At 36.2% G+C, this 13,140-nt stretch overlaps 1 protein-coding gene across 1 annotated transcript; it reads right to left on the bottom strand.

Moving 5' to 3' along the window:
• Nucleotides 1-314: 314 nt before the first annotated feature.
• Nucleotides 315-1,368, bottom strand: TAS2R10 (taste 2 receptor member 10). The gene has a single exon (XM_028533207.2). The coding sequence runs from the start codon at nt 1,242-1,244 to the stop codon at nt 315-317; it is 930 nt and encodes a 309-aa protein (XP_028389008.1). The 5' UTR covers nt 1,245-1,368.
• Between the last annotated feature and the right edge of the window lie 11,772 nt (nt 1,369-13,140).

The raw sequence follows: 13,140 nt of genomic DNA, 5'->3' as shown, positions 1-13,140 counted from the left end.
TAGTTTTAGATGCTTATTCCCACCACCATCATCTCCACAGTGAATCATCTCCAAGCTGTTCTTCCTCCCTCTGGGAGATGTGTGGAAAGAAGTTGCAGGGTCGGGAAGCTGACCGAGCCGCAGGATTTGTCTGTGGGATTCAAGCTCTTTGAAGAATGAAATTCGCTCAGATGTCATCAAAAGAATTAGGGAAGATTTTAGTGATGCTCTAGAACACAGCTAAATCAGGGCAGTAATGTGGTGTCAGTGAAACATCTTCCGGCGTTCCTTCACTCCATTATTCTCATAGAGCATCCTTTTCTCCCCATGCCTGTCTATGGAGTTCTCAGAGGTTTCTCTTTCCCACAGCACTTTAAAATCTGTAGTAACTTCAAAGATGCTTGTTTTAGCTTGCTGTTTCCTAGAATTAGGATAAACGAGTGACCCCAGGGATAGAGGGCTGAGGTTGTCATACCAAAAATCATCAGCCATTTCTTTTCTGGCACAATAAAACATGATATTTCTATGGCAATACCTATAAAATTCAAGGTAAAGAGGATGATAAAAGATAGCAAAACTTTCATTGCTCTCACATGTGCCTCTGAGCTGGGGTCTCTGACACCTAGGACATTCAATTGCATATGCCTGTTGTGTCTCCAAAGGGAAATGATTAACAAGAAACATGTAACCACGGACAGCGTAAAGAGGAAAATGACTCCCAGATTGAGCACAGTCTCATAAGCAAGGTATTCACTTGTAGGGACCATGAAATGCCAGGTTCTGTTTCTATTTTTTACTTTATAATCATTAATAAGCTTCACAATTTGTGGGAAACTAAGTAACCATGAAACAAGCAACAACCCTATTAGAAGGGGAAATACTTTATTGATTCTGTGCTTCAACCAGAGAAAAATGTGGTGGGAAAAATTGGCTATCCTCAGGAAGTAGAAGATGCTGAGGTTGGTGGCAAACCAGACACTTGAGTGATTGATAATTATCCATAAGTAGGACACACATTCAATTAGGCTCCCAGAGGAATATATATCTGGAGAGAATATTCTTATAAATCCATCAGTAATTATTATCCATATCAGAAAAATTCTTGAAGTAGCTAAGCCAATGAGAATCAAGCCAATTACAGAACATTTCTTGTTCTTAACACAGTCAATGCAGTTTACAAGTCCAATAAATCCATTCCCTAAAGTCCCCAGTACTGACTCAATAACTGCTATGAAAATAAAGAGGCCTTCCACTACACTTAGCATACTTGCTATGCTCTAATATTGTTTCTGTTACATGTATTTCAGATTACCTGATGCAGGGTGAGGCATATATTGGCTGCTTGTTGGAAGAATGATTTTCTTTTCTTTCAGCATATGAAGATTTAAAATTACCCCATAGAGTCATTAAAAAAGAAAAAAAGAAAAGTGCCCCAGTTGATGCCCTTATATGGAATTCAAAATCTCTGCACTGAGACCCACTTATATATATGTATAACTTAGCTTGGCTACAGAACACATGTCCGGCCTGAATGCCGACCTACAATTTGTTAACATGCAAATGAAAGTTTGTTTCACGGATTTTACTTCTGCCCCTGAGACTATTTTGCATTCGTTAACCTGAATTGTGGAGTAGGAGTACCAAATACATATCTCTAAGAAACAAAGCACAACAGAAACAAAGATGAAATTCTTCATCTTTTTCAGTATTAACATTAGCATCATCATTTACATGTGTTAATTCAGGCAGGGCACACTTCAAGTGATAATGTAGACAGGACAATAGATTGTGACTCAATTACATAGAAACACTGAACAGTTGGCACTTTGTGTTAAAGTAGATACTAAAAACCAGTTTGTTGTGTTATTCAGTGTATTTTATCTTTTAACTTTTATATTTTTTATCTTATTGTCTAATTTAAGCTTAACCAGGTGTAGGAAATTTTCCAAATATTATCTCATAATTGTTGCTGTGTTTTTATACTCCTAGTTATTCCATTCATGAATATAGGTTGACTACACAATATGAAAGGTTCTTAGAAATAATCCCTTTATTTAGACTACTTCGCTGTGATGACATCCATCCATCCATTTATCCTACAAGTATTTCAATGAGTATCTAAATATACCAAGCTCTCCTCTAGACACTGAGAGAATATAATGAATATAATGGTACACAGAATCTCAAAGCTTGTGTGATTCATTTAATTTACATTCTAATCTCCAGCCAGAAAAAATCACAGAAATCAATATGTTGTTTAACAATTTAAATTTTAAAAATTAAAATAAATAAATCTAAATTTATCGAGACTTTGTTATATTCCCAGCACTGTACTAAACACTTTATGGTTATTTTTTCTTTTCAACATCACAACAGACCTTTAAAATATGTACTACTATTATCTTCATTTTTTTAAAGAATAAACTGATCTTTAGAAAGAACTTTTCCAACTTATGTTAACATGACTCCCATGAATAACGTCACACAATGGTCTCATGATGAACTACCATCAACATGGAAATAGATAATGAGTGATAGTCACCAAGGCAAAACAAACATAAGCAAGCAGCAAACAGACATCACCTGAACTGCAAATACTGAAATTGACAAATAAGAATATCTGTAGATATAACACCTATGTATGACCTGCTTTAAAGAAAAATCAAAGATGCAATTTCAGAGAAAGCTAGCAATGAGAGACTATCAAAAAGAAATGGGAAATTGTGGGGGGGGGACTTATAGAAATAAAAAGAATAATTATATTCAATGAAAATAAACTAAATAACTCCAAGTAAAACACTTACTATTGACAGCCAGAATTTTAAAAATCTAGCAATATATTTGTTATAGGAAATATGAAAAATATTAAGACGCACAAAGCCTGGAATTAAAATTATGAAAAAATAGACTACACAAACATTACCCAGAAGAAATCTGCCATAGTTATAAAAATATCATATAAAGTAGATTTTAGGTTAAAAGCAATATTATAGAAAAAAAGATGCAGGGTACTTTAAAGGTAAAATACTCAACTCAGCATGATTATATTGCTATCCTAAAATTTATGCACCAAATAATGTAGCAAACAATACAAACTAAAAAGAGAAAAGGCAAATGCATAATCATATAAAATCATTTAAAACATATGACTCAATAGTTTGTAATTCACATGGACTGAAAATCCATGAAGGTAGAGAATATCTGAATTAACAAACTTGATACATCTGACAATGGAATAATTCATATCCTTTCACATAGACTATTTTTACCAAAATCGACCATATGTGAGGCTAGAGAAAATTCCACAAATGTTAAATGAATAAAAACTTTCAGAAGATGTTCCCTAACTACAAAGAAATAAAATAATATTTGATCACCGACATCACTAATCAGCAAAATGCAAATCGAAACCACAATGAGATGTCACCTCACACTTGTTAGAACGGCTATTATCAAAAAGACAAGGATGACAAATGTTGGTGAGAATGTAAAGAAAAAGGAACCCTTGTACACTGTTGGTGGGAATGTAGACTGGTACAGCTACTATGGAAAACAGTACAGGATAGAGTTACCATATGACCCAGCAGTCCCACTTTTGTGTATTTATCCAAAGGAAATGAAAACACTATGAGGGAGAGCTGTTTACACCCATGTCCACTGCAGCATTATTCACAATAGAAACAACCTAAATATCTGCCACCAGATGAATGGATAAAGAAAATGCAATATATAATGTCATTCAACTATGAGAAAGAAGGAAATCTGGCATTGTGCAACAATGTAGATAGACCTTGAGGATATTATGCTAAGTAAAATAAGTCAGCCAGAGAAAGCCAAATAACTATATGTTCTCACTTGTATTTGGAATCTAAAACAGCCAAACTCATAGAAATGCAGAGTAGAATGGTAGTTTCCAGAGGCTGGAGGGGGGTGTTGAATTGAATGATGTTATTAGTTATAATAACATCATAAGATGTTATTAACATAAGATGATTAACATCTTGGAATCTAATGTACTGAATAATGACTATTAAGTAACAATACTGTGTTATATACTTGCATACACAGACACACAGAATTACTATGTGAAGGGATGGAGATATTTACTAATCTGTATTGTGGTAATCATTTTGCAATATATACATGTATCTAATCATTACATTATATACCTTACATTTATTTATGTTGTATGTCAATAACATTTCAATACTAGCTCAATAAAGCTTGAAAAATTTCAATAATGGCTTTTTGTTATTGAAATTAGAGGAAAAAATCTAACTTAGGAAGATCACAGAGGATTTTTTAGATTTGTGTAGCTTTAATAACTATATAATTTGTATTCATTAATTTGAATAATATCAATTTTTTCTTGGTTAATGAAAAAATTTATTTTAACATCTTTACCAAAGCCCTCCAATTACTTCTATTCTCTTTTCAAAGGACTCTCACTTCCAGTGTTACCACACAAACTAAGATGCAAATACCACACACCTAGTAGCATAAAAAGAATTTTCATTTTCCAGGAAACAAAATTTTATACAAGGTGGATAAAGCTTTCATGGTAAATAAATCTCAGACATCAGAAAACTACTTTGGAAAGGAAAATTTTTAAGTAAGTAACTTTTAAAATATTCAATAGAGTCATGATGTATGCAGAAACTTGGAAATCATCCAAAAAGCTTTTCTAAAAGAGCCCGTGTCAACATTTTGTTGTGCAACTTTGAAGATTGATGTATTTTGTGAGAAATACATGGAACACACTGTTCTGGAATAATTTTTGACTAAAAAACACATAATTGTCAATTTCTCATATTAATACTTTATCACAATTGTTTAAGAGAGTTGATACTTTTGATTTTGACTCTTTAATAATTCCCCTTCTCTTGAAGTTTAAGATGTTTCCATTTGTGCATTATGGTGTTTTTCAACCTCAGACATTGGCGTTTGGGGTTGGATAATTCTTTGTTTTAATTGTGGGTTGTTTAACAGCCTCCCTGGTCTCCACCCACAAGATGCCATCAGCACCTCCCCAGCTGTGACCACTAAAAATGTCTTTAGACATTGACAAATGTTGCCAGGGAGTCAAACTTGACTGTAGTTAAGAACCACAGATACACTATTTTAATTCCTATGTTGATTAACAAATTGCGTGTACATGTGTTTGAAAATTTTGTGTTGCTTTCTTTACATTAAAGCATGTTGCAATAAGTAAAAAACTATGAACTGAAAATGTTGGCAATAGGTGAAAACTATACATATCTTGAGCAAATTATATCCACCTTATAAAACAACATATATGCTTGCTTTCCAAAATGAAAGAATAATTCTGGTACAAGTGAAATGGAAATTAAAATTAAGTATGCACTATGTCAAAAAGGAAATCCTGATAAATTTTGGAAGATCCACATGCAAACCATGTTCTCAATGTTGCTGAGCAACATATAATTACATTAGATAACTTCATTAGTAAAATACTGACACATTTATAAAAAATAAAATAGAACAATATTTTCTATGTACACAAAAAGAGAATAAAACAGAAAAATGCAAATGAATGATTAGCCTAAAAATTACCTGTTTAAATTTAGACAATCTAACTGGGAGATAAATGAAAGTTTTGAATAACAGATGAGAAATAATGTCTTTCCAAATGGCAAAATAAAAACATGTAAATAATGTGAATATATTCTCAAATATTTATAGATTAAGTATATTTTCAAACACTGTCTTTTAAAGAATTATAAATAGAATTAAAGAAAGGATTATAGTATCCAACAAAATTTCAGTCAACAAAGATTTTAATTATTTATTGAAATATAAAATATACTTGAATTAAAAGTATACACAAATGCCCATATGCATGTTTTATTCAATTGATTTCTACAATGTTACTGTCAGAGAATGTATTTTTAACATTTCTGTGTTTGGGGAAAGGGCAGAGGGTAAAGTCGGATTTTGCTTTGTAGGCTGGTAACTGATTACAACTTTTTAATATTTTTGCATATTTTTAAAAATCTGGAGAAATTCCATATGTTTAACTGCTACCACATGTCTAACAATTCTCCTTTATGAATCTTAAATTAAGGTCTTATATAACTATATTTATTTTCTAAACCTTGATCTATAATATCAATAATTATATACCATAATGTATTAGTTAAAAAATTTTTTTGTGTTTAGTTTCATAAATCCTGTCCTATTTTATTCAGCTTCTTTATTTTTTTGGTTTGCCTCTTCACAACTTCCCTTTTTATATTTTTTTAGTTTTGTTATCTCATCTCATATTTGTTCTCTTCTTTTACAGTAGTGCTTTCTTGAATTTGATGAAGAACATTTAATAGATATTTTCGAATATCAACCTTTGTCTCCTACAGTGATTTACTCAATCAAACAGTCCTTCGAACCAGAGCTTGCAATTTCCCCCTAAAACAAAGGAGTGAATTCTTGATTATTTTATTTTTAATTTTTACATGGATTTAAATTATCCTCGTGTCTTTTCTCAAGCTGGACGTACTGGAACTCTTTAAGTGTCTCCCAGCAGTCAAGGAGAGCAGGAAGACTTGGTTCTATTGGCAATTTCAATAGGGGAACTTCTCTATGTTATCTCTATGATTTTCAGGAGCTTCCCAGGTGTGCACAACAGGAGCCAGATTAAATGTAATTGACTATCTTCTAGCTATATGGATAGCTTTTTGTTTTTGTTTTTTCCCTGTGGTGTTGAGGGCTGCCCTGCCTGGTCTTAGGAATCTGTAACCTCCTGTGACTATGGCTGAGTAAGAGGCCTCTGAACCAGGAGACACTAAGGAGACAAAAACTTATTTCCCTGGCATGAACGCTGCCTGTTCTAATGCCTGGCTCCCTTTGCATGATCGGTAGTCAATGACGGGTAACAATTTTCTAGGAAAGAGAATGAATCTAAGACAGACGCGATCACATGGAAATGCCCTAAGGGAAGAGACTCAGGGGGCTGTGGAAATGACAGGGTGATTGACATTAACCCCTGCCCCCTTGGCTTTGCCAAAGCCTGAGTCCTTGAGGAATCCAAGTCTCCCAGCTGCCTTTGTCTCCTTTGCCCAACTCAGGCCTTCGAAAATAACAGAGGCAGTGCAGTCCAGACCAGGGTCAGTGGACCCCCGGGGTAATCAGACCTGAGACATAGAATATGCAAGATTCTATGAGATCTGCTTGCTGGAGGATGCTCTTTAATTAGAATATGAAGGCACAGAGAGGAAACGAAACTAAGCTTGAAGTCCTATAGTCTTTTTAAATGACAAAACCCCAAAATCTCTGGCTTAGGATCCCAGCAGGAGATCTGCCAGCGCCTTTCAAAGCTAACTACTTGTAATTTGCAAACTGTATTTGTATTCAAGAATAAACCCTGCTTGGGCAGGGGGGCGGGGCGCTCTCCCCTAGAGAGGGTGGCCATGGGGCTCCCGACTAGAGAGAGTGGCTGTTTCAGCGCTATTTCCCCATAGGACCCAGTTGTCTCTGTGTATGTTTTTCTCATGTTTTGACGAGCATCTGCAGCAGGGATGGATGCTGCTGGTCAGTATCCACCACACTGTGGGAGTAACTTTTTCCCCGTAAATATATAGCATTAATTTAGAATAGCACAGCTTTGGCCTAGCACCTTATCCCACCCAGAGTTTCTGTAGCATTGACTACGGAGTCTTCACATCATTTGCTCAGTCAACCACTCTTGGCTTGCTAGCTTGGTACCTTGGTCATTTCTCCATCATCACCTCTACAGGTTTGCTATTCACTGACACCCCCTGAACTCTTGATAGACACAAAGCCACTACCAATGATTTGGGATTCCTTAATTTGTAGCAATAAAAAAGCTGGTGTGAAGCTGCCCCTTCATTCAGCTATTGCTCTTCCAAGGCCAGGGTTTCCAGGCTGCAATGGGTTTGCCATCAAACACTTGGATATGTTTCTACTGCAGTGTTCAATATGAATTCAGGCTCTGGCCTGTTCCTAAAGAAATTTATATTCCTAAAGATAATGTGATATTCTAAAATATCTCATAGGAGGGTTATGGAGGAGGCAGTGATTACATGCATGACAACATGAATGTCTAGGCCATGTGTCCAGGGTTGTGGAATATAAAGGGATGGGGCCTATGGGCTGAAGCATGCCCACAGTGGCATACCCACAGTGAGTAACCACTCACTGAGATGGGCACATAGTCTAGTGGGTAGCCACCTATGTTGCTTGGGATGCCATCAACTCATTTATGGGTTTACATTCTCCAGATGCTCACAGTTTTCTTTTAATTCATAGCACAATGTATTTTTAGTATTTTTCATTGTTTTAGTTATTTAATAGTTTTTATCAATATTGTTTTGGAGTGATTTAATGTATTTCACTCATGGTACCAGTTCCCCATGGTCACTTTCAGAAACTTTGTCCTTGTTACTAAGTGAAAAAGTCAGGAAAACATATCTTTTGTGTTCCTGCTATACTTAGCAATTATACACTTCTTAAAAGTTCTTGGAATTTTCTTTTTAATAAAAAAGTCTCCTACCAATTAATTTAAATTTTATCTTTTCTACTATATATTTTTCCTCCATAATCATAATTCAAACTCTTAATCAATAAAAAGTTTTGCAAAGTGGTGTGCCACACTAAATCAACTGATTTTGATGCTGTTATTAAATAACTGAATCAAGAACTAATAAGGCAGTTTAATTAATTCTTTTTTATCCACTCTTTTTTAATTTCAAGTCAGAAGATTTGAATTTGAATCCTAACATTTTATAGTGAAGTCACATATGGTAAGCCTCAGTATTTCTATCCTGGAAAATAACAATAACAAATATTTTATACAGCCTTTGGGAAGATTAAATTAAAGAACTATGTCAAACTGCCTAGGTTGTTTCATGGAACCCAGGAGACTATTTTTCTTATGTCAGTGGCCTGGTCTGATGCAGAAAACAGAAGGGTGGTTACCAGAGGGGAAGGGGATGGAGGGAGGATGAAAAGGGTAAGAAGCCTCATGACCAGACTTTGGCTGGTGAGCCTGCAATGGAGTATACTGATGTTGTATTATAAAATTTTATTCTTGAAAGTTATATAATGTTATTAACCAATATTAGCTCAGTTCATTTAATTAAAACTTTTATAAAAATTTAAAACATAAAAAATTTATTGGACACAAAATGAAAGCCATGAGAGAACCCAGGGGACCCTTAATGAGTTGTTTTTCCACAGAACATCAACAGTTCTCAGCTCCTCCATGCTGTGAGGGATTCTGTTCCCTAGACTCAGGACTCGGTTTGCCTTAGCAGATTCACAGAAGTCTGTCTCAGTTTTCTGTTCCTCAGAATTATATTGATAGGGTGAATTGAAGGATAGCAATGCTACAGTCTCACTGATAATCAAACTTAGTTTTCTGAGATGGAGTAGGACAATATTACCAAGAGAGCAGCCAGATAGTGCACAACTAAGAAAATGAGGAAAGAAAATCGTAGTGTTTCTGGTTCTCACATGAACCACTGTGCTGAGGTCTCCAGGTCCTTTGGCATGATGCAGTATTTGCCTGGTGTGTCTCCACAAGGAGAAGATTAACAGGAAAAATGAGATGAGCAACACAGCCATGAGAATGAGGAATCCCAGGTTGAGAAGAATTTGATTGCTAACATATTGGCTTCTATGCAAATATTCTTTCCAAGTCAAGTTTCTTCCCATTTTTAAATAGTCACTGAATACAAAAATATTAAATTTGATGCTCAGAAGATTCAGAAGGAAAGAAAGAAAGAGTGGGGGGGGGGGGGAGAGAGAAAGGGAGGAAGAAGGAAAGAAAGAGAAAGAAAGAAAGAAAGAAAGAAAGAAAGAAAGAAAGAAAGAAAGAAAGAAAGAAAGAAAGAAAGAAAGCCCGACAGAATGGTGAAAACAACTCTATCTCTTCTCCACTTCAGCCAAAGGAAGGAGGGGTGGGAAAAATTGGATAGCTTGAGGAAATAGAAGACACTGAGGCAGGTGGCACACCAAAAACTTAAGGAATTGTGCAGATTCCAGAGCCAACAATTATTATTACATGGTGATTTTCATATATTTCTAGATAGAACACTGTTCTAAGGCTATCTGTGAGAATTATGCATATCACGCCAATCCTGGAGATGGCCAAGAACATAAAGATGAAGTCAAACAAGGAGATTTTCTTGGTTTTGACCCAGTCAGCACAGGTTGCTAATAAAATGAATCCATGTCCCCAAATACCTGTTATGAATTCCAGAAGTTCAATGGTCACAAAAGCTTTTTCAATTGCACTTGACATATCTGCACAAGTCAAAATCTCAGTTCCTTCTCTCACTGCTGAGAGATTGTTTTCCAAACTACTTTTTGAAAATGATAGAACTGTGGTGAATGCTCTTCTTCAAGGTTTTATTTTGGAGTCTGTTTCAGACCACAAAAATATCCAACCCTGATGTGAGAAAACACTGTGGGTAGCTTCCTAAAAAGCAGTTCTAGACATGAAAACACTCCAAACAACAATCATCATAAGTATCAACTCGAGGACTAATTGCATCTTTATGCTGTTGTCACTGGCTGAAATTTTTATTTATGAGGTTGACCGAAAGCTGAGCTTGTATTTGCTTGCAGGCAAATAAGGAGATGTTTCTATAATATGATATTGTTTTATACTTTCTTCCTCTTCGAGAAGGGAATTTTCAATGGCTTCATGCAGAAAGTCAAAGTAACAAATTCCAACTAAAATTTTTGTGTTTCCTCCTGAATTCTGACTCCTGAAATTAAACATGGCCAGGATCCTGAATTCCTAACCATTTACAACTTTAACTTCAGGATTCTTAAGGGATATAAACACCATGCACAGCATTTATGAATGTTTCATTTGTAGCTCAGGCCTGCAGAAAGACCACACTGGGCCGAAGTTACAAGCCTTCTCACTCCTAGGCCACAATAGTCTCATTCAACAAAGATGTTATGTCTAAAACATATGAGAAGAAAAACAGGAGAATGGCATTTGTCTCTTCAGGCCCTTTTTTCTTTCTGATACATCCCATCCTGGTCTTACTAACATTCCAAACTGATGACTTCCTCAGGTCTCACCTGAGCAGATTAGAATTATTGGAACAAGGGAATAAACCTCAAGAAGGACAGCATCGGCTCTATTTGCTCCTTCCTTGTAAAGCTCTAATCCTTACTAGGAGCCATGGGAGATTAACCTGTGTCCCTACCAAGAGAGGAGTCAAAGTGAATGTATCCTGATGAGGAAAAGGCATCTCTGCTGACGGAGTCATCCTGGAGTGAAGTGGACCCTAAATCTAATGACCTGTGTCCTTATAAGAAAAGGGAGAGGGAGATCCGACCCCCTGAAAAAGGTCCTGTGAAGCTAAAGTTATAAATTACAGTGATGTCACTACCATCCGAGGAACACATGAGTGCACCAGAAGTCAGAAGGGGCAAAGAAGGATTCTTCCTTAGAGCCTTCAGGGGGAGTATAGTCCTACTGACCCCTTGGCCTCAAACTTCTCACCTCCAGAACTGTGCGAGAGTAAAACTCTGTGTGTGTGTTTTTTTAAGCCATCAAGTTATTTGCAACAGACAAGGAAACTAAGACAGATGGCTCTATTACTTTAAAAAAAATGCTTTTCATTGAAAAAATTTATAGAGGAAAGGACACATAAATTAAGTGGAAAGCTTGATAGAACCAGCACCCAAATCGAGAAGCAGATGTGACCATCTCCCCAGAAGCCAAGCCCTACCCCTTCCAGTCGCAGCTTCACCCTCTCCAATTTCTTATATTTATATACAAGGATTCACAGAGTATGTAAATTCAGTTTCCTGAATTCGACGGTTTGTAATAGTCATCTGAATATTTGCATATAATTGTTGTTATTTATTCTCACTGCCTCAAAGTAAAGGCATGGAAACCTTTATTTGGGGCAGTGGCAGGAGGAGTTGTGCATTGTTCAATTTTTTGACTTCCCATTTGTCTCACAGGATACTAAATTTCCCCTTCCAGCTTCTTTTTCTTTTGCTGCCCAGCTTCCCTGGGGCCCTTATACTTTCCTTGTTTCCCTGCCACCGCCCTCCCAGAAGTGATCTCTGTGAGACTGCACATTTTAAACTGCCTTCCATGTAGGCCTTGCTGCCAGGTTTGGGGTGTTTTGTTTTGTTTTGTTTGTTTTGTTTTGTTTTGTTTTTAGTATTTTCACATTTGGGATGGATATTTTCTTTCTACCTTGGGTATAGTCAAACTTTAGATACTTACTCTGCTTTTATGTCTTTGAATTTTGAGAATGGTTTTTATTTCACAACAATACAGATTGCTTCATTGCTTTGGATAATACCACTAATAATTTTATTCCCATCTAGTAGGAAGATATTTAATAACCAGTCTCTAAATTTTGACAGGGGCCACAGGAGAGCATCAAAAGAGTCTGTGGGCAGTATATTTATCTGCCGCTGCTGTAACAAACTAATACAAATATCTACAAGGTAAATATATTACCTTGCATTTCTTCAGTTTAGAAGTTGAAATAGGTTTCACTAGGCTAACCTTGAGGTGTCAGCAGGACTTTTTTTTTCCTAGAAACTCTAAGGAAAAATTTGTTTCTTTGTCTTTTCCAGTGTCCAGAGGTTTGCCCACACTCTTGAGCTCATGGCGCTTCCCATCTTCACAGACAGCAGAGACTGGTTGAATTTTCCTCACATTGTTACGGAAAAGATGACTCAGCCGGCCTTGGAGTTTGAGAAGTGGGGTTTATTCACACAAGCGGATGCAGAGGAGATAAATTCCAAATTCTGGGCACCCAGCTTAGGCTGGGGTTTCCTTATATGCTTGTTACACAGGCAGAAAGAGGAAGGGGAAGGCAGCTGCTGAAAGCAAGCAGAAAGCGAAGGTTGGCCTAAGTACGACCTTGAGATAACTGCTTATCTGGGAAAGGCTGCTGTCTGAGAAGGGCTGCAGGTCAGCTCATACCTAAGAATAGCTACTGCTCAGCTATGTCCTGTCGCAACATCATTTCACTCTCACTGACTCTTTTGCCTCCCTCTTTTACATTGAAGGACCATGCTAATTAATTACATCAGTCCCGGCTGGATAAGCCAGGATAATTTCTTTATTTTTACATTCAATTGACCAGCAACCTTAATTCTCCTCTGCCTTACAATTAAATGTTTTCATAGGTTCTG

The sequence above is a fragment of the Phyllostomus discolor genome, chromosome 2, assembly GCF_004126475.2.
Source record: "Phyllostomus discolor isolate MPI-MPIP mPhyDis1 chromosome 2, mPhyDis1.pri.v3, whole genome shotgun sequence".
Classification (NCBI taxonomy): domain Eukaryota; kingdom Metazoa; phylum Chordata; class Mammalia; order Chiroptera; family Phyllostomidae; genus Phyllostomus; species Phyllostomus discolor.
The sequence above is the reverse complement of the archived record's forward strand: the minus strand, read 5'-3'. Positions and strand labels throughout refer to the sequence as shown.

What these genes read in the sequence shown, in the direction of transcription:
- TAS2R10 (XM_028533207.2), bottom strand. Translation starts at nt 1,244, where the DNA reads ATGCTAAGTGTAGTGGAAGGCCTCTTTATTTTCATAGCAGTTATTGAG.